At 37.8% G+C, this 22,978-nt stretch overlaps 1 protein-coding gene across 50 annotated transcripts in view; it reads right to left on the bottom strand.

Moving 5' to 3' along the window:
* Positions 1-22,978, bottom strand: part of EPB41L2 (erythrocyte membrane protein band 4.1 like 2) — a 238,808-nt gene that overhangs the window by 130,596 nt on the left and 85,234 nt on the right. For 40 of the 50 annotated variants that reach the window (XR_010599644.1, XR_010599642.1, XR_010599643.1 and 37 more), the window contains 2 exons: positions 1,693-2,180; positions 346-558 (listed from right to left, as the gene is read on the bottom strand). Coding sequence is in view for 43 of the 50 variants with exons in the window: in XM_065588600.1 (XP_065444672.1) it covers positions 346-558; positions 1,693-2,166 (687 nt within the window). In the remaining 7 variants the exon portion in view is untranslated. Of the gene's footprint in view, positions 1-345; positions 559-1,692; positions 2,181-16,961; positions 17,548-22,978 lie in introns of those variants that run through there. The other 10 variants (XR_010599645.1, XM_065588625.1, XM_065588607.1 and 7 more) reach the window with 2 other exon arrangements.

Genomic DNA, 22,978 nt, shown 5'->3' on the forward strand with positions numbered 1-22,978 from the left:
TGCCTTAAGGAAAATCTTTACTCTTTTGGGGAGGTTCAGTTGCCAAAAGAGATCAATTTACCCAAAGAATTTTGTTGTTGTTGCTGAATTTGTATCATTTTTGTGATAATGTTGCTCAGAGTACCTTTTTGTAGCTTAACTGAGAAGTCTTAAAGATAGGAGTTTAAAATGGAAATAGTAACTGACCCTTAACTACAGCAATGTGAATGTGACAATGTAACAAACTCATTCCATTTACCAAAAACAAACATGCATTAATTAACTCTCACTGCAATGAAAGCATACTGTATTGATTGCTGTCTTTCTACAGAGAAAGATATCTTTATAGAAGGCTTGCTGCCTTACCTCTAGGTCACAGCTGTATTCGGTGCCATCCAGGAGCATCACTTTGCACGGCACAGTTTTAATCTTCTTGGGAGCTTTCTGAGGCACTTTCTCCATTTTGATTTCAGTTGTTTGTACCTCTTTGGACTCCCTCTTTTCTTCTACTTTTTGTTTTTCTTCTTGCTCATTGGCAACTTTCTCTACTTCAATCTCTTTAGTGTCTTCTTTAGCAGGCTGTAAGAAAGATGTAGTTTAATACAATAACAAGTCCAACCCTTTCAGGATGAAGTTGAAAGAAAATTCTTCTTTTCTGTATATCAATAATTAATTATTCTTATAACTATCCATTAAGGTTGTGCTCCCAGCTGGTGTTTGGATGCATAATATATAGTTTTAAGGGTTCCCCTTTGAGAAAAGATACTGAAAAACAAATTTTCTATTCTAAAGGCCACTATCTTGATGTTAAAATTCTAGCAGAAGCAACCAGTCTCCCTATAGAAATCAAAATGAAAGTTACATTTTTTTCTTAAAAGCAACTCAAAATATAATGAAAAACTGCATTAGAACAGAACAACATTTAAGAAAAACTCAAGCCATAAGTGACACGGGTTTGAATTTAAGGATTGACATCTGACTCTTCTGAAGGCAAGACTTTGGAGCACTGCAGAGCAGAGGCACATGTACAGCATAGTTCCTCACATTTCAACACCACAGCCATCAGCATCTCAACACCAACATCCAAGCAGCAAGAAATAAAGACAGTATCCATAATGCATAGTCTTGAGAGAATGGAAGAGTAAAGCATGGAATAAAATAATTGAGATCGTCAGGACTCAAAAATAACTACAGCAGATAATAAATGGATTGCTTCAGTCACTAAGGGTATGTCTATACATAAAACAAACAAAACAAAAAACACCCGACGGCAGCAAGTTTCAGAGCCCAGGTCAACAGACTTGGGCTCACAGGGTTTGTATTACAGTGCTAAAAAATAGCTGTATGTGCACATTCTGGCTCAGGCTGGAGCTTGGGCTCTAGCCTGAGCCAGAACGTCATAGCACGAGTCCCACGAACCCATGCCTGAAGAACTGGGCTCAGACTCGCTGCCTAGCTTTTTTCCCCCACCCCCCCCCGGGGGGGTGGGGAGGGGGAAGTGAGGGGGCGTTGTGTAGACATACCCTCAGTAGCACGTCACTAAAGTCAGCCCAAGCAGAAAAATCGCACAAAAATTCAAAGAGGGAGCCATATTAATCCCTGGTATAAATTTCAATACATGACACATACTTCAGAGGAGTTACAGTAGCAATAAAACTGGTTCACTGACTAGCCGTTAATATTTTCTTTAATTTATTAGCTTTCCACACATACCTGTGTGTCAGCACTGCTCATAGAATGCTTCTCCTCCTCCTCCTTGTCATCTGCTTTAGCCTCCTGTTGGCTCTCAATTGTTGCTTCTTCCAAGTTTCCCTTTGGCTGAGCCATATCCTCTGGAAGTTGACTTTCCCTCTCCTCCACTACCGGTGTTTCCTCTACAGGTTTTTTCTTGGCTTCATCTTTGGGCTCCACCAAGGTATATGATTTTTGTTTCTTAAGCCATGGGGGGATAAAGCGAGAGATTCCCTTGCCTTCAGATGGATCTTTTTCCTTCTTCTGACTACTTGGGCTGCTTTGAGTAGCTAGTGCTGGGGAAGAAGAACTTTGTGCCTCTTCAGAGAGTGTCTTTTCCGACTTTTGATTTTCCTGACTCTCTGTTGCTTCCTCGTGTGTTTCCTTGGCTGCATCTGCCCCTAGCTGCTCAGATTCCTTCTTTACTTCAGTCTCTGGGCCAGCTTCAGTCGTCATGGTCACAGGTTATGCTAGAAATGCAACAATAAAATATTATTATGCATTGTTTCAACGTTCTATTTTTTGGCTCTCAACACCATTAATAAGAATAATCTAAAAATTAAGGCACTATACATCAATTTTGTTGGGATTAAAGAGCTGTTTTAATCCATCCTATTTAAGATCTTCAACCAAAAATAAAAGTAACAACAAACCAAAATCTGCTGCCATATTGGACATCTGGAATTTTCAAAAATGCTTATGCTAAAGAGATACATTATGCTTCAATGCACCACAGCTTTCCTCTTGGAAAAGTGGTAGGAGTGCTCCATGGTTCCTAGACTTAACACTGAAATACACTTGCTACAATAGGGTGCTCTTAATGTTAAAGACAGACTAAACACAAGAAGTGTTCAGTAAGTAACTTTCACTCTTTTTCTGCAGGCTTTTCAAAGCAGTCTAATGGGTCTCAAATTTCAGGAGGAGCTGGGCACCTACCTCTCCTGGGCTTGTTTGAAAATCCCAGCCATACACTGACATCGTGGCCTCATTTAAGTCAATGAAAGTTTTACAGTTGACTTCAAATCAGAAAAGGGTTTAATCCACAGTGTTTACAGCATTTTTATACATTTCCACCTTGATAAAAACAATGCTTAGGGGCAAATTATTCAAAGGAAGAGTTCTCTCCCCTCTTTTGTGCTTTTCAGGAGTACATTTCCAATCCCATCACTATTCACACCAGCATTCTAATGAACTTTAATGAAAATATTAAAGGCTATTTTAATTGGAACAGCTACATGGTCTCCTTGTTAAAAATAAAGATAAGTTGATTGTACTGAGAATGGAGGGCACATGTAGAATGCTAGCAATCAAGCCCATGTATTTGACAGCTGCATACTAATAGCTGTTAATGGACAGGCAATTTTTGTAAATGTTGATTTTTAGTCTAAAAATCAAATTTGTCTCATGATTTCAGCAGGATGGGAATAAAAAAAAACCTGATTCCCTAAAACAACTTGAACACAGGCACAGAGAAAGTGGAGTGCATCCATATTTAATGGTTCCTGAAACATTTATGGGCTATCAATATAAAAATGCCTTCAACAGACCTTGAATCAAGTCTGGTCTCTGAATCACAAGTTTACATAAGAAAGCACCAGAACATGATACTTTTAATCTCCATACATCTTTGCCCAACCCCTTCTTAAAAGCTTAGGATAAACTATTGGCATAGCTAGATGGCTTGAAAGTCAGCAGATTGCAATAGAATTCATTCCAACCACTGACACCAACAGGGCACCCCACTGAAAAATGCCTGCTATCAATCCCTCTTGTTTAAAAACAGTAGACTATTAGTTTAGGGCACCTACTGATCTCCACAAATTCTAAATCATGCAAGGACAGAGGTAGTCTCTACATTAATTAATTTAGTGATTTTGAGTCAAACATGCCACCTTAAATTGCACTCAGAAACCAACTGGAAAAATTGGGGTATTCTATTCCTGGCAAGGAGCACCAGCAAGTGGGCTCCCAGTTTCTGCAGTAGCTAAAGTTTCCAAATGGACTTCATGTCTAACCACAAATGGAATCAATACAGTAAGCCAGACTGAGGTGACAAAGATACGGATAACAAATGAGAGCTGCATCCACCTAAGCCTTCTTGTCAAATGGAGATGGTCACTGCTGATACTTGGACATCCAAAAGCAGCATAGGGGTCTTTATTTAATACAGTTAACATAACTCATTTTCACTGAGAGGCTTGATGGATACATAGGGCACAGTTTAAAATCACCTACTCATTATTACAGTTGTGCTGAGCAACCAGCCATGACCAGCAGCAAGAGAATGGAGGTCAGTCAAAGCATTGCATGTTTGGGGTTAGGACCCACCTCCACCACCAAAAGTAAAACCAAATAATCTTCCTGGAATAAGATACTGTAGTAAGTGAGAAGTTACAAGAATATTAATTGATAATATTGGAGTCCTACAGTCACAAAATGCAGAGATTTGATTTAAGCTCACATTTAAATACTCAAGTTTTATACTTATTTTCCCTAAATTATTAAAAAAAAAAAAAAAAAAAAAAAAAATCAAAGAAAAGCACTTTTGTCATGTTTAATAGATTTCTAGTGGCACTGAATGCTGCTTTTATATAACTGCCTAATTTCAAGATTAAAGCAGAGTTTAATTTGTGATTGAAAATATGGACAAATATTTCCCTAAAACTAGTTTCTAAATAAATCTATGATTTCAGGAAATGCCTGGATTTAATGTAAATTATGCCAAATCTGAAATGCTAGCTATAAATTTGCCAGATTCTGAGAAGTCACTCCTCCCAGAAAACATTTAGGTACAAATGGGCAACAAATTCTATAAGAAATCTGGGAATTCACATCTCAATCAACCTAGAAGAGCTTTACGATTTAAATATCAAACCACTACTTCAGCAAATAGAAAAAGACCTGGAGTGTTGGGGGAAGTATGCAATTTCTTGGTTGGGAAGAACCACCACAGTCAAAATAAACATTTTGCCAAAGATACATCTTTCTTATTTCAAAATCTTTCTGTAATCATCCCTGATAAAACTCTGGCAGGAAGACAGAGGATGTCATTAGAATTTATATGGAATAAGAAGGAGGGGAGGGAGGGGGAAACCAACAGTGAGTGCAGATACATTGTATAAACCCTTTACATGGGGTGGACTAGCTGTTCCAAATATTCAGTGGTACTTTCAAGTCAGCCAGCACGCAAAGCAGTAGTGAACATTGAGCTCTTTGATCCAGACCAACCCGTCTTTACTGAACGTGAAAACTGTGGCAGTGAAAACATTGCTTGGCTACCAATTAAAATTAATTAAAAAAAAAATCACTCTCCAGAAGTTATACACTTCCTTTTAGCAAAGGCTATTCTATGGGCTTGCGATAGAAATGAAGATAAAAAATTCTTTCCCCTCACCCATGACACCCATTGCAAATAATCCCGATGTTAACCCAAATCATGAACCAGAGAGCTTTAAAGACCAGAAGAGCCATGGAATACATATGGTTATCCAGCTACTCAGTAAAGAAACTTTTCTAAATAATTTAGACATTAAAACTAACTGACCCACTCTCCTGTGGTACCCGTACTATCAAGTTAGACACTATGTTTCTCAACTTTCTAAAAAAATGGTTTTATACAGAAAACTAACTTTAATAGTTTCCTAATTGACCAGATGCCATTGCTTCTATCACCAATTGTTGAATATTTATTACCAAATAACCTTTTGGTAATCCTCCTAGGGCTTCCTAGCAGAAATGGTCACACAAAAGAAGAGGAATTAATTTCTCATCTGCTAAGCTGCCTCTCACTGGAAAAAGAAAAAAATAGTCCAACTATAGAGGAATAGTTCAATAAATAAATAAATAAAATAAATAAATAAGGGAGGTTGTTATGGAAATACTAACACACCAATTACATACCCAGCATAAAATGGGCAGAAGAGAATTAAATACTTGAATAAATGGCAACCAAATATCTAATATTAGAAGTACATTCACTAGCAAAAAACAGCATACCTGTTCATTTTTAATATTAACAATTGATAGACATGCCTGCTCTGTGAAGTATGTATAATCAGAGATTTCACTCAATTTAATAAAAAAAACTAGAAACAATGTCATCGTTATTGTAATTATGTTCACTCTGTAATATGGTAACACTCAAAGAGAGAGGTCTGATGATTACATTACTGTATACTATCTCTAAACAAAAGTTCACTGTTGTAATGATTATTGTTTTGTTTGACATTTACATGGCAAGGATTTTTTAAATCTGTTTATATTTCCTAAAGTTGACACACTTACTCAAGTTGCTACTAGTCAAATCACATTTTGCTATTTCTTTCTACTTTTACATGGCATTACCAAATTTCTCTTGCATGCACATATCCATCCCAACACTGCTACCAGAGCTAGAAATTATCTTTTCTGGGAAACAATCTACAAATATCTGCTTGCCAAAGAAAACTGATCTATTGGGCATTCTTTTGCAATTATAGTATAGTCAAATTGTAAGTTTCAGTGTTAACCGTGGCAGTGTCAATTGAAACTGATTAGCTGGGAAACAGTAATCTAGCCTTATGAAAAAAATTAAGTGACCTTCAAAGTGGCATCTTCTATTTGAGAGCACATTTTCACATATTTATTATTCCAACTACCACCCTAAAACAATATTTGTATATCTATAAACTGCATCCTCCTCCCTATCATTATAAGGGGTTTGTCTACACAAACATTTAGTTCACAACAAACTGGGGTGTTAGCCTACTGGGGACTACCTGTCCAGGTGGACTTGGCTGACTGGGGACTCAAAGCTCATTAACAAACTATTCATGTGCATGAGCAAAGTCTAAGTGGGCCGCAGCAAATAACTCTGCGGGCCGCGTATTTGAGACCCCTGGTCTACATGGACAGCTAGTCTGCAGCAAGCTAGTGGGAAGTAGATTCATACCCCAGCTTGCCAAGAACTAAGTGTTGGTGTAGACAAACCAAAGCTTTTGGAGGCTATCATTGTCTTCTCTTCAGCCTGCTTTCAGTTTGGGGAGGACAGAACCAGTCCTTTTGGTCACTGGCAGCAGAGGAATGCCCCATCTTCCATGGTCCCTCTGATAAAGGTAACTTCCACAGCCAGGATAATCCAAATTAGATTGTGTTAAATACAATTTGAAGAAAAAGTACTTATATTGGAGAAAATGTAAATTCCACCAAAAAATGAACCCAAAATCTTGGATGTTAATTTCCATCTACTCTAGATGCTCCATTTGTCCCCAGGTGGCCTACACTTGATGAAAGGAAGTTTTCAGGTAAGCATGTGTTAAGGTCCACAGATCCATTGTAATGAGATTTTCATAGAAATACGACTCTAGGGTGGGAAGCATGATCATCCTTTAAATAGGGACATCCAAAATGAGGTAGATTATATATAAATATCTCCTCCTTCTTCACTTAGGCTCTAAGGTCTGAAGGAGAAGACTTCTGCCAAAAGAAAGGAAATGGCATTCACTAAACTTGGATAACCAATATGTAGATCTTGAGCTAATGGCAGACTAGCAAACCTCAATACAGGACACATGATTACTCTGCTCTGAGATTGATTTTTAAGTGAAGGAGGAATATTTCTTCAGTTTACTTAAAGGAATGAATGCTATGACAGTACTTGTCTGAATTAAAAGTACATTAATGGGCCTTATTAAAGAAAGCTCTAAACTTCAAATAAATTAATTTTGATTGGAGATAGTAGCCATTGGGAGGCCTACTCTAATGAACAGGAAGTATAACAATGCCTTCTACGGGGGATCAATTTGAATATGCTGTAATGAGCAGAGTGAGGTTCCAAGGTTGTGATCTGTGATCTTGCAGGGTTGAAATAATGTTGATTCTTTAAGAAAAGATTTAATGTTGGATTTGTTCAAGAGCAGGAAGCTTTGTACATGTCAAGAATATTATACCACAGAGACTTGGCCCTTTTGCTAGGGCACTCATACACTCACAAAGCCCTCCTGGGGAAACTCAAAGCTGTGTTTTACCGGTTTAACACGTTAAACAATGGACTTTCCACCAGCCAGTATAATATGTTCTATTCGTGGACTTCTCTTTTGGAGTCCATGAGGGTAATAATCCAAGCGTTCATTGTAACTTGTTGGCCCCAGATGGATGGATGGTCTTGCGATAGGAGACCTCCTCAGGGAGGTAGAGGCATCTGAAGATCCAACAATAGATTAATCAGGCCTCAGGATCATAGCTTCTTCAGACAGAAAGACGAACAGAATCACTAATCACGCTCTCATTCCTATCCTCTGTACAGTGGAAAAGGTGGGATGACATACAGAAGGGACCTTTCCATCTTTGCAAGATGTCATTACCACTTCACATCTGGGTCCTGGCACACACAGACCGCAGGATATTTTATTATTGTTTCCCGATGCAAAGAGGTAGATCAACAGCCCACCAAGTTAACTTATGTTGAGTGAGATATTTTTGGTACAGGAAGCACGCTGCTAATCTGATTTCTGACAAACAAGTTTTCATGTTCCTTTCCTTCTTGGTGGGAAGCGCACATAGAGATATGAACTTTGCTCTGCCAGGACAGGAGTAGGGGTAGGCTTGAGCATGTTCTTCCTTGTTACTATGAAAACCCTATCAGACACCTTGGGTGTTGTGACCAGAACAGGGATGTTAGCTATGGAAGGAGAAGCACTGTGTGTGAGACCTCAATGAATCAGAGTTTCCAGCTAGTGGATACTGTGCTTTTTCTGAATTCCCTGAATTCAGTAGGGGAAGATTCCTTCACAATAAAAATCTGATTCTCTGCATTCACCAACTGAGGGATTAGAGAATACACAATTGGAGCTAGAGCTCTGCTAATGGATGATATAGGGGTGAGCTGTGGAGGGAATACTCAGGATTACTGGAGAGCTATCACATGAATGATAATCATTGAAAAATGCTTGTGTATGAGATCAGAATTCCCAACGGGTTCCAATAAAAAGTAGATGTTTGTTTCTGTGACATGTGTTTTTCATTATGGCCATCTTCCTCTTCTGTTAACATTTTTCTGAGATGAAAACGTGTACCTGACAGCATTCATCTTCCGTCCAAGCCTATGATGGACTTCCCTAGCATCATGTGTCTGTGTTTGTACTGAATCCAAGGTGCTTCAGGAACTGTATCGCAGTGTTTTTGCTTCAGCTTTCTTTTTACATAGAATCCTGATCAGAAAAATTGTCTGGAAAGAGAAGTGATTTTCCTTCTTCCCTAAAGCCAATATTATTGCAACCATGATCCTGGAGAAACACTCTGGAAGCATATGTAAGATCAAATGATAATGACTGAAGATGGATAAAGAAAAAGGCTGCTAGCCATTTGCAGAATGTAAAAATTGTCTGAGGATGGTAAAATGGGGTGCTCTGTAGATAAGTTCCTAAAAGAAGCTTGTTTACATATTTGAAATAGGGCCTGAACTGCTTTTCCTTGATTCACTGGGGGGTAGAAATAGGATGAAGAGCTTGCTCCCCTTGAGGATCTGTATCATCATATTTAAGCTTCACAAGCTAAGCAGCCATCTTAATGGACTGCAAATGGAAAGCAAGAGGAATTCCACATTAGAAAGTACTGTATTTAAAGATTATGTATTCTTTACATTATAGAAAAATTAGTATCCGAAAAAGGAACATATGGTAATTGCCCCAATGGAAAGGTATTGAAGGACATGCAATTATAAACAAAGACGACGCGAGATTGACTCAGTTGAGAGCTACAGGACTAAAGTAGGATAAAGTGAAAATTATTTTTCTAACTGGAGATAAATAAATTAGATAAGATATTTGTATCACTCGTATTTATGACCAGCTAACTCCAGATCCAAGTTCAGCTACTTAAAAAAATTCCCTTACTCTCTACCATTTATGATATGTACATTTCATACCAGATTCAATTGTTCACAGAAGCACGAGTAACTATTACCCTCTGGCATTAATACCTTTAAGTACAGAACACAGTAAAATCTAATATTCTGGTTACCATAGTGCTGTTCATTCTGGTCACCATTGTATTGGTATATTGCAGAGAAAACAATTCTCATGGACTAGCCTGCCCACGGTAACCCTCAAGAATAGTTTCTGAAAAGTAGTGACAGTGACAAGGGATCGCCTAGCAAGCCTGAGATCTGTGTGTTCACTACACTTTTAAAACAGGAAACTGCCTTACATGAGGAATAGATAATTGCCTTATAGTACAGATCTCATGCCTTCATCTCTGCAACAAGAGAAGCCTACTTACATTAATGACAACCTGAAAGAAACAAGTCCTGACAAATTTAATTGAAGTTTCATTGGTACAAATATTCCTATATATTGTTCAAGAACTCAAACAGAATTACTACTTTTACTTAAATTGTAATCTTTTTAGGGTATGTGTCTTTTTGTTTTGTACATCACTGAGCACAATGGGGTCCTATTCCAGGACTGTGACTCCTAGACACTACAGTAATACAAATAACAGTAATAAAACATAACATAATAGCCAGTTCTTGGAAATATGTATTTGAAAACATACAACTAAGAATGATCAAGAATCTGGAGTAGCTATTAGGAATTAAGATAACAGGAAAATAGTGACTTCTGTACTGGGTAAAATCAAGTTTTATTTTCCTAAAGCAAATAAGCCAAACAAAAGCAACCAAAGGTTTATTTCTAAACAAGCTGTGCAATGTATTAAAATTCTTTTGTCTACTGTACGATCATGAAATTTCAAATGGATAAAAGAATCAGTAATTTGTCTCCAGAGGCACAAGGTACATGAAGATAGATTTGTTTCATGCCTGCTCTTCAAAGACTAAGCATTTGTTAGGCAAGAGAATAAAAGAGGGCAAGTGACTTTAGGTTGTTTTTGTTTTGTTTTAAATTATGTCAGTTTCCTGGTGAAGGATTAATTGACACTCCCATTAGTTTACAAAATGCTATTCTGGTTCAATGGTTTAAATGAGAAATTGTGAACAGCACGAGATAATACTGCAGAGTGATCAATAAATAATTACTCTTACTTTGAAAGAGCTTTTGTACACAGTTTTGCTTTTAAATATATATTTTTTTTATGTTTGATCACTGGCCAGAATCACAGTAATTGAAACATTGTCATAGGCACTTGGAGTTTTAAGTGCTCATTTGTGAGCACCCTCAGTTTATCTTTTTATAGTGAAAAAAATAAAGCATTTTCTATTATTTCTTCTATCATTACCAAATTAAAAACAATTGATTTAGAAGCAGAAAACTGGCTTGTTTGCACTTTACCCTTCATTAGTGCAGACGATCTGTTAACAATAACATTTACTCCTGGGGGGAATTATGTGCTACTGTGTGTGTGCATAATTAGTGAACCCCACAGATTTCTAATCTTTTGCACAGAAAAAAAGCTGCTGCCAAAATGTTGCTGCAGTTCTGCCTTTTGCTCACCAGAGGATGCTGTGGTGATAGAACAAAGCTGCAGCTCACAGCCAGCAAGGGAAGAGAGAGAGAGCTGACTTCTTTGCAGAGGTTGTCAGGCCAGGTCAGGAGCTATGGAGAGACAGACAGTGTGGGGTGCTGTGGGTGTAGGCGGGGAAGGGGGGTGTCAGACAGGGCCTCATAAGGGATAGTGGGGGAGGACAGACTGGGGAAGGGGCTGAATGGGAGTGGAGGCACAGGGCCACAGTGGGGAGGGAGGTGCAGAGACACATGGAGACAAGGGAGTGGCTGAGTGAGGGCACGGAGACACATAGGGACAGGGGCAGATGTGCCAGACTGAATGGGAGAGGCTGGAGTCAGCTAGGGTCTGCATGTGGGAAGCTCCTTAACAATTCCTTCTCCCCCCTCCTCCCCCCCCCCCCCAAAAAAAAAACCCTGTTCCATACTTTTCCCACCTATACCCAACAACCCTCCAAGTTCACAGCCAGGCTCCTTCCAAGCAATTTAATTCCCTCTCTCTCAGCTCCTCCGTTACCCCTGACTCCCCCAAGCCTTTGCACTGCTTCTGAGGGGTGTGGAAAACACGGTTCTGTATTGTAGTTTAAATAAATTATTACTCAAAGTTCTGTATTAATATGCCTAGTAAGGAATCTATTTGTCAAAAAACATTTCCTGAATCTTTTCTGTTGGCTGTATTGCTACAGACATACTTGTGACAGCTATTTTGAAATAAATGACCAAAAATAATTGAAACGGGTATGATTATATTGCATTATTTTGACAAAAAATATGCAGAATTTTAAAATACTTTAATTTTTTGTTGTGGAATTTTTATTTTTTTGGCGCAGAATTCCACCAGGAGTAACAGTTGTAGGTTTCACCACAGATCCATACCGAAAACTTTTATATTTTGACAGTCACAAAAGTAAAATCCTCCTTGGAAGAGTCAGTCAGGAATACACACGCTTTGTGAAAATATCTACTTTAATCACCAAGAAATACTTGGAGGGCCTGATGCTTCTCTCATACAGATTTCTCACGAGCATAACTCCACTGACTTGAGTAGAGTCACTGTTACACCAGTATAAAGAAGATCAGAATCAGGATGAGTACATTATCTAGAAAACTGTTGTGTCTATAGTTTTTGCTATTAAATCAAATTTACATTTTAAAAAAAAATTATTTTACCACCTAACGCTAATGGAAAAAAGTTCTTCTACCGTATGGTTTTGTGTAGCAGAGATCATTTCTGAAGAGGCATGCTAAAGAGTAATCCAAATATAAAAAGAACCGGTTCAAAAATATTAAAGATGCCTATCAACTTATAGCGTTCAGAATGTATTGTTAGCAAACTAAGTGTACAGGAAATCCAAATTTGCTCTTCAGTTGTGAAAGATGACAAATCTGCTGTAGGAATTAGAGAGGCTTTTCAAGCCCCTGGGAAACAAATTACTAACACAATGGGTGTGGTTTCCGATTTCAGGATCCTTTAGATACAAGCCAAGAAAAGAAAAAAAAAAAAGCCTGCAAATTAAGTTTATCCAGTACAATTAAAGTCAGCAGTCACTTTATTTATCTTAATTGTATCACTACCAGTTTACCCACTACTGGTTTGTTTCCGAGTAATAGCTCCAAAATTAAATTCAACTTAGGCGTGATATTTAATTTTTTAAAAATTTAGCTCCCTGCACTTAAAAGAAATTGACTAAACTTGCACTGGTCCCAATCTTCATTTTAACAATTTGATAGACTCTTTAAAAATGAACAGACAAAACCAAGAGAGACTATATTTTAAAACTTTAGCATGATAGTTCAGTGAAATTTAAAAACAAAAATTTTAGTTAAGACACCTACATCAAGTACTTCTCAGATTATATATCTATTCTATTTACATTAACAACTATTCAAATAGGTTTCAGAGTAGTAGATGTGTTAGTCTGTATCCGCAAAAAGAACAGGAGTACTTGTGGCACCTTAGAGACTAACAAATTTATTGCAGCATAAGCTTTCGTGGGCTACAGCTGAAGTGAGCTGTAGCCCACGACAGACTAACACGGCTGCTACTCTGAAACCTGAAATTAGTCTCTAAGGTGCCACAAGTACTCCTATTCAAAACAGGAAAGCTAATTATGTATACCAATAAACCAAATATAAATATTTACATACTAAAGCTGGGAAAAAGCAGGCCAAACAGTGCTTATTACAACAATAGCATATAAATCCCAGTCAAGGTGCACAGACTAAATAGGAAGACTGCAGACTCAACTTTTGTTTGTTTGAAAAGCAGTCATATGACAAAAGCCTGTTAGAGCCAATCAGCTTCCCATGCTATGACAATCCTACCAGATCTAGGGCCTGAACTGATCTCATGCTGTCAAATTCTCTTTTCTGCAAGCTTAGAAACTACAGTATTGATGGGCACAAATACAGTGATTCACCACATGGAACCAAATCAACAAAATTTGGTTTCTTTTAAAGGTCTACATCTGTAGCAGAGTTTTCTGAGACAGCCTGGGTGACTGGACAACTCAAATTACATTATAGTACACAGATCCTTTCATTTTCCATACTGTCAAAATCTTATTTCCAAACACTTATAAACTGACTAGCCTATGGTTCTGTTTCTTGCCTCTTGATGCTAAGTTGTGAGTATACTTCGAAACACGTAAGCAGATCGAAATGTCATTGCCACACCATAGGTTGGTCAGCAGATGGTGCTAGAAGAGTGCTACAAATTAGCAATTCCACAGACCAAACTCATTACAGCAATGATTTCCCCAGCCAAAGTCAGACACTGAAACGGATCTCGCTGTTTATATTGTTACACACCATTTTGTTTTAAGCCAAATATTTTTTGAAAGATTTTTATATAAATAGAGCCAGACATGGACTGAAATACTTTACCATAATGCCTGAAAAGATCCAGTCAACCAAGTGTACACTAAGTACTGTGAGGCCAGAAGGTACGGTCTCTATAAAAATAATATTTCCAACTGAACCATTATTCCAAAAACAAATATGGTATGCAGGCTGGCAAATTTACCCAGACATAATGCTTTTGAGGAATGGTACTTCTAGGCATCAGTCCTTCCCAGATGGTGAAAGTCACTAGTTACAATTAGGGCTGTCAAGCAATTAAAAAAATTAATCGTGATTTAAAAAATTGTGATTAAAATAATTAATTGCACTGTTAAACAATAAGAGAATACCATTTAAATATTTTTGGATGTTTTCTATATTTCAAATATATCGATTTCAATTACCACACAGAATACAAAGTGTGCAGTGCCCACTTTTTCTTTTTTTAACTGTGGAAATATTTGTAATAAAGATATATATAGTATTTTTCAATTCCCCTAATACAAATAACGTAGTGCAATCTCTATCATGAAAGTTGAACTTCCAAAATGTAGAATTATGTACAAAAAAAGAACTGCACTCAAAAGTAAAATAATGTAAAATTTTAGAGCCTATAAGTCCACTCAGCCCTACATCTTAATCAGCCAATCGCTCAAACAAGTTTGTTTACATTTTCAGGAGATAATACTGCCTGCTCCTTGTTTACAATTTCACCTGAAAATGACAACAGGTGATTGCATGGCACTGTTGTAGCCGGCGTCACAAGATATTTAGGTGCCAGATGCACTAAAGATTCATATATCCCTTCATGCTTCAACTACTCTTCCAGAGGACATGTGTCCATGCCAATGGTTCTGCTCAAAAACGATCCAAAGCAGCGTGAACCAATGCAAATTCATTTTCATCATCTGAGTCAGATGCCACCAGAGAAGGTTGATTATGTTTTTCGGTGGTTCAGTTCTGTAGTTTCCACATCGGAGTGTTGCTCTTTTAAGACTTCTGAAAGCATGCTCCACACCTCATCCCTCTCAGATTTTGGAAGGCACTTCAGATTCTTAAACCTTGGGTCAAGTGCTGTAGCTATCTTTAGAAATCTCACATTGGTACCTTCTTTGCGTTTTGTCAACTCTGCTGTGAAAATGTTCTTAAAACGAACAACATGTGCTGGGTCATCATCCGAGATTGCTATAACATGAAATATATGGCAGAATGCGGGTAAAACAGAGCAGGAGACGTACAATTCTCTCCCAAGGAGTTCAGTCACAAATTTAATTAACTTTTTTTTTTTTTTTTTAAACTAAACATGCAGCCACAGCATGGAAGCATGTCCATTGGAATGGTAGCTGAAGCATGAAGGGGCATACGAATGTTTAGCATATCTGACACGTAAATACCTTGCCTGTTCTCATCTTCAGATGACATTGTAAATAAGAAGCGGGCAGCATTATCTCCCGTAAATGTAAACAAACTTGTTTGTCTTAGCAATTGGCTGAACAAGAAGTCAGACTGAGTGGACTTCTAGGCTTTAAAATTTTACATTATTTTGTTTGAGTGCAGTTATGTAACAAACAATCTACGTTTGTAATTTGCATTTCATGATAAAGAGATTGCACTACAGTACTTGTATGAGATGAATTGAAAAATACTATTTCTTTATCATTTTTACAGTGCAAATATTTGTAATAAAAATAATATAAAGTGAGCACTGTACGCTTTGTATTCTGTGTTGTAATTGAAATAAATATATTTGAAAATGTAGAAAAACATCCAAAAATATTTAATATTTTTCCATTGGTATTCTATTGTTTAAAAGTGTGATTAACAAAAAAAAGAATAGTGATTAATCACGTGAGTTAACTGTGATTAATCAACAGCCCTAGTTACAATGTTTGTTATCTTTTGTTATTCTATTTACCTGCTTGATGCCCATCAAGCATCTGAGTGTCCTGAGGCACGCAATATTTTTTCCCCCCAGTCACAATAATCCACCTGCATTTCCAATAATATATTGTTTTAGTGCAAATAGGTATACAAACATTAATTCTGTAAAACTGAATTCCCTGCTTGTTTATAAAATTGGCATACACATTACATCACTCTCTATTTACACTTCCCAAAACACATGAGAGTCATCACTAATTTGATCTGTCAAGTCCCTATAGAAAAGCAGAGGACTGAACATCAGCTCCCGTAGCACAGAATGCTGTAGTAATCACGTTTAAATATCAATGTTGAAGATCAAGGTAGAGACAAACACCTAAGAGCCCAGGCAGCAGTAAAAATGCTGTAGCATGCACATTTTTTTTTTTTTTAATAAAACTGGAAAACGAATTGCTTCAATCAAAACAGGACACTATCACAACAGTGCTAATACACTGAAAGTTATCTGTAAACCAACTGTAGAAAGCTACTTCAGAAAGCAGTGTTACCTCATTTTAAAGTCAAAACAATCTGCAAATATGAATATTGTCAGTATGACTTAAGACGCATTAAAAAACTAGATACTTGAACACAGATTCTGTATTATCCAAATGTCCCTGAGCATTACTTGCACAGTTGTTGGTCATTTTGCAAATCAGAATCTTTTGTCTAGAAATTGACTCTGAGACAATGCTGTCCAGATATTACTTAACAAAGCTTAGTTATACTTTTATATTAAGAAGTGTTAATTTTCTCTTCTCAAATATACTCTATATATTCTTTAAAGAGCTATTACCAAAAAACATTAGGTACAGGAAAAGAATTTCAATAAATAAGTGAAATTTCTTGAAACTTATATTCTTAAATGGTTTTTGTTTGCTGATGTCAGTATACTATAAAATACATAATTTGAAATAAAATTAAAAAGCATCTAAAAGAAACTGATTTGTCTCAAAGCAACCTTATGATTAAAAAATATTAGAACCCATGCATTTTAAAAGAAACTATAAGTTCAGATTGAAAAACAAAAACAAACAAAACAAACAAGGGTACCTTTAAAGTGTTACACATTACCAGGTGTCATGCTCTTCCAAATCCTGGCTCCTGATAAGAATATCCTTCTAGCGGAGATGAAATTTAATAGCCTGACAACAATGCCACCCATTCGAATTCCCTTGCCAGAGACAATGGGAATCTAGTTTGCGTTTTGTTTACAAGCTACAAATACCTGACATGTTAGTATAAAATCTCAAGTGCAGAACTTAAAGTCTATATAACAAAATACATACGTATGTAATTTTTATTTTGTACATCAAGCCAGTTCTGTTGTTCCCTGTCATTAAATAAATGAGTCCAGCTGATGAAAATCCAACAGTCTGTTTGAAAAGCTTAATGAACAAGAGTGACCCCACCCAAGCCCTGACATTGCTAGGGAAGGACATGCTCAGTGGAAAACCAGTCTGCAGTTCCAACTCGTTTCATTCCAGCAGCCAGAATATGCACATGGGTCAAACAACAACTCCGTTTTCCTATCTGTCCAACAAACCAAGAGATCAACAATTTGTGTGGGAAAATCCTTACAGAATCTTTTCAAAGGAGATATCTGCCCCAGTAGAAGATAGATTGTTTGTTTTGGGGTGGATTTTTGGCTCTTCAAATTAAGCTTTCATAGCAGCCACAGACACAAACAAACATAAGCTATAATGCAATCATCTGTTCTGTCCTTTGAACAACTCCTCCCATGTACTTAAATAAATAAAATAAAATAAAAATAAAATAAAAAAAACACAAAACACTTTGGCTCTGTTTATGCAACACTGCTAATGTTTTACATACAATCCAACTGGAACAGGGAAACATTTCACTTCTGATTCTGATTAAAGAAATCTAAACAAAACTCTGATCAGGTCTGTAATATATTTAACATGTCAGCTTGTTTTGTATGATTTTATGCAGATTTCCTTCATTACTTCTACAGTTTGCAATAAGCAAGGGTTGGGTTTTTTTGGACTTTCACATTCCAAAGCTTCAATATAGTGACAGTTTATTACAAATTCAGTTAATTCTTGTTGAGTCTTTAGCTATCTATATAAAAAAAGTTAAAGCTAACTCTCTACCTCTTTTACATGCCACTGTCCTAAAAAAAAAGTTAAGAGCACGGTTACTACCACACCTTTTCTAGCACAGATTGAAGAATAATGTATTTATAATTTAAACTGAGAAACACAAGTACTATAAAGTTCACCTGATATCCCGACCAAGTATTACTTCATCATTTTTGTTTTGCTTGGCAGAATTAATTTTTTATAATTGACAAATAATATCAGTTTATTTTAAAGAACTTTTTCTATTTTATATATACTCTGTGTGTGTGTGTGTGTGTACATACACAGTTACTTTCAGTTGTGAAAAATTATGGATTTTAAACATTTTTATTGATTTAATTTTCACATTTGAGGGACATGATGGGGAAGGTCAGAAAAATGACAGGTTGAGATTAAAAAAGTTAAAGCTTTATAACAGTTAAACACAAGTCGTCAATATGTCAAAATATACAAAGTATCTATCAAATCAAATTCTAGTAAGTTCTCAGGCAATTTCTCTCATACTTTATCTGTAAATTTCAACTACCATTGATGGAAATATTTTTGTCTGTGTGTGTGTGTGTGTGTGTGTGTGTGTGTGTGTGTGTGTGTGTGTGTGTGTGTGTGTGTGTGTGTGAAATCAACGTTTATTGACATTTACCAATAAAATCTAATTCTTCCAAGCCTCTCTATTATCAATAAGTTATAGATGTCAATTACTATTTCATGAGTAGAGGACATGTATTGGAGCCTACAAAATAAGGAAATAAAGGCAATTGCAGGGTTCAAGGTCAAAGAGAATTGGGAAATGACTAATCTTCTCCCTTTGCTTTTGGTATGATCACCATGCTAGATTCCAACAAGCAGGATATTGTAAGTTCCTTTTGTGAGGGAATCCAACCTTCAAAATGTATTTTATCAGTACATCTAGACTGAGCGCTATACTACTGCAGAGCTAATTTTTGGACACATTCTCAGTAAACACCTGTCTTGATTTCTAGAACTGTCGCAATTTATGAACAGTGATCAGACACCGTTGTAAAAAATGCATAATAACTGCTTACTCTGAATAATGTACAAGCAAAAAAATAGAAGCAAAAGTTTACTGGACAAAACAATGTTTAAACAGCTCTAGGGCTATGCATGCCCATAAAAGTAAAGAAAATCATGTATTCTAATACAAAAATGTAAAATGGACATTGTCAATTTGAAATCTAGGCATAAATATTTTTTTTTTTTAAAGTTGAGTAGTTGCACATTCCATACCTGCTCCTGTCTGTCCTGCCCATTTTTGTGGTTTTATAATCACTTTTCTGCAGTTTTTTAAATTGTTTTTCAATATTAAGTTTTTCTTCTTCCCTCTTGTGGTGTGAAAGATTCACGCATGCCCAAGAACCCCACTCGCCAATGAAAGCTGACTACACAGGGAACTGTCGAAGAAAATGCTGTCAAATGCACAAAAGAAAGTGAAATACAGAAACGATTTTTCCCTTAAATCTTTCAAGTTTCTGTAATCTTAGCTGTGTTGTGCGACAGCAGCAAGCAAACATTCTTCAGACAGAACTCTGATTTTTAAAGAAATCTGATGTTCCTTTAAAGGAGAGTTGTATTCTAAAACTTTGAAAAGACTTCATTCAGTGCCATGACCTCAATCCAAAATCCACGGTGGTGACACAAAAACTACTAGCTTCTGTATAGTGATCTACTTCTGGATTCTCCAGATAACTAGTGAAAAGGTAGCTGGAATTTAAGATACTTCAATATCAGAAGAACAGCAGGAGCTGAAAAGGCAGTTTCGTCCCACATTCAAGGAAACAAAACTGTGCCATTTCCTCCAACAGCACAACAAATATCAATTAACCAGAAGAGCAAACTAGAATGGCTAGGCAGACAGCAAATTGCATATACTGCTCCTGAAAGAGTAAATAGTACACACATCCTCTTTCTCATCCTGTCTCCCTTGTCATTGCCCCAACCCCCTTTGTTTCATCAACCATTAAGTCTTGTGTTTATCTTGTAAGTTCTTTGGGGTAGGGATGGTCATTTTTTATATATTTGTACAGTGCCTAATAGAATGTGACCCAACCTAATTGTTATTGCAGTACAAATGTGTAATAAAGAGAAAAGGACTGGTTCTCCAATTGTTTTCTGCCTCCTTGCTCACTACAATGCATACCAACTGCAAGATCCTGTTCCATGTAAGTTAAGTTCTACCACACTGTCTTGTACTTTAATATTTACTGCATGCTCTAACTATGTATTTGGGAGTTCATGAAATATCACCATTCTTTGGAAAGCATATATGCATTGTCTCTGTGGGACCACTGCATGTCCAACTTCCAAACCGAAGTTTTCAAAAGTCATGAGTCAGGCACCAAAGCAGCACAAGAAACTTACTGTCAAGCCACTATTTTGAGGAAGTAAACTGTTGAAATTTTTTTTTTTAAAGTCTTACTTGAAAAGTGAAAACTCAGCTACAAAAAGCCACAAAAGGAGATGCACCCCGCAAACAAAACGTCAACAAAAATTTCACAGCTCCCATGGAACTCTACTGAACCTTGCAGTTTGTTCTGCAGGGCTGACAGCAAAGTCTTTGCATACAACAGCATTTTTCTAAAGGTTTTCCTTCTCTGCAGCTCCACTGGTGGTGGCTATGATTGTAGCACTAAAGTCGTCAAGACACAAAGGGCTGCCACTATTTTAGCCACTTGAACACCTAGATCTGTCATGAGTTGGGTTACATGAAATGCCTAAAAATCTAGAAATGGGTCTACCACTGGTGGAGCTGCATAATTGGTAATGCAACAGGGAATCTTTAGAAATCTGCTATTGGAGGCGGAATCTCTGACAATTGAATTAAAACTAACCATGTCTGATAATCAACAGAGTGCTTGGTTCTTTAGTTTGTGTCTTGAAGACAGTCCCTGCCTAAGAATCATCTTGTCAAAGGTACTGATGACAGAACACATGCAGAAACCAAGAGACAATTATTGGGGGGGGGGGGGGGGAGGAAGAAGAGAATGGGATAGAAGGGGGAGGATGTAGATGTATAATTCACTTATGGACATCAGGATAAAAATGACTCTCTAGGAGGGACTTGGAGAAAATTAATGTGATGGCTTGCCAAGACATGACTGGGAGAATATTACTGTATAAATCCATATTTATCAAAGAAACCTCACTCATTTCAAAGCGACCTGGGTGTCAAAAATGTAGATGGAAAGTCATTATAGTAAATCTGTATTTCAAATTAAATGGAGGATTTACACAGTCTTATTGAGTCATATTTTCTGCCTCTGTTCCATACGTGCAGCACATTTTAAAGCATTAGAATAGACTTGAGTGGACAAAAATTTGAAATTCAAATCAAAATTGGCAACCATTCACCATTATTTGATCTAACAGTTTTATTAAAAACTTGTTTAGCAAGACACTGTGGGTGATATTCACACATAGCGCAAGATAAATTCAATGGAGCAGTACTTACTTGCACCGTAGCTGAATTCAATTCAACAAAAGTTTACTACCACCAAGTTACATCCTTGGGGAAATAAGGACATTTTACTATGAAGGGGTAAATACACTTCCCTTTTCACTTTCTCCTTACCATTCATGATTTTATACACCTCTATCATATTTCCCTTTAGTGGTCTCTTTTCTACGATGAACAGTTTTAATCTCTCCTCATATGGAAGCTATTCCAGACCCTTAATCATTTTTATTGCCCTTCGCTGCACCTTTTCCCAATATAGACCTTTTTTTACATGGGGTGACAGAACTGTACACGGTATTCAAGGTGTGGGCATAGATTTATACAGTGGTATTATGACATTTATTTATCCCTTTTCTAATAGTTCCTAATATTCTTAGCTTAAAAAAAAAAAAAAAAAAAAAAACACAGCTTCTACAGATTGAAAGGATGTTTTCAGAGAACTAGCCATCATGACTCCAAGATCTTTTTCTTGAGTGGTAACAGGGAATTTAGACATCACCATTTTGAATTTATAGTTGGGATAATTTTCCAATTTGCATTGCTTTGCACTTGAAATTCAATGTTTACATCTGACATTTTGTTGCCTTCACCCGGTTTTGAGAGATTCCTTTGTAACTCTTCACAGTAAGCTTTGGACTTAACTAACTTTAGTAATTTTGTATTGTCCGCAAAGTTTGCCACCTCACTATTTATCCCCTTTAACTAGATCACTTATGAATATATTGAACAGCTCTGATCTCAGTACACACCCTTGGAAGACTCCATTACTTACCTCTTTCTATTGTCGAAACTGACCATTTATTCCTACCCTTTGTTTCCTATCTTTTAACCAATTACTGATCCATGAGTAGGGTGACCAGATCAGTGCTATAAAATATCGGGAGGCGGGGCGAACAAAAAAAAAAAAAAAGGGGGGGGGGGCAGACAAGAAGAAAAAAAAAGGGGTGTTTCAAAGGGGCCGGGGGCATTAGCAGGCCCCGGCCACGCGCATTGCCCTCCCCACGGAGCCTACCGCCCCCTGGCCCGCCACGGGCATATACGGCACGCGGTGGGGCCGGCACGGGCCGAATCCTCCCTGCTGCCGGGGAGCCCCGCGCCTCTCCTTCCCGCTCATGGCTGCAGCTCCTTCCCGGTGGGACGTGCCTCCTACCACCCCAGCCACATGCAGCGCGCATCCCGCACTGCTAGTCTCCCTCCCGCCAGGAAGGAGCCGCTGGATGCGCACCACATGTGCCTGGGGCGGGGGGCGCGTCCCACCTGGAAGGAGCTGCAGCCGCGAGCGGGAGGGAGAGGCGCAGGGCTCCCCGGCAGCAGCGGGGATTCAGCCCATGCCCCCGCGCCGCACACCCAGCCCCTGCCCGCTCCGCGCTGCCCCGGCCCGGACCCATCGCGCTGCCCTGCAGGCTGCAGGACTGGAGCAGCCTCCAGGCTACGCTCCCGGCCCCGGCCCCCATGTGCAGCGGCCCGGGTAGGAGTCCTCTGGTGCGGTGGGG

Source organism: Chrysemys picta, chromosome 3 (genome assembly GCF_011386835.1).
Source record: "Chrysemys picta bellii isolate R12L10 chromosome 3, ASM1138683v2, whole genome shotgun sequence".
Taxonomy (NCBI): Eukaryota; Metazoa; Chordata; order Testudines; family Emydidae; genus Chrysemys; species Chrysemys picta.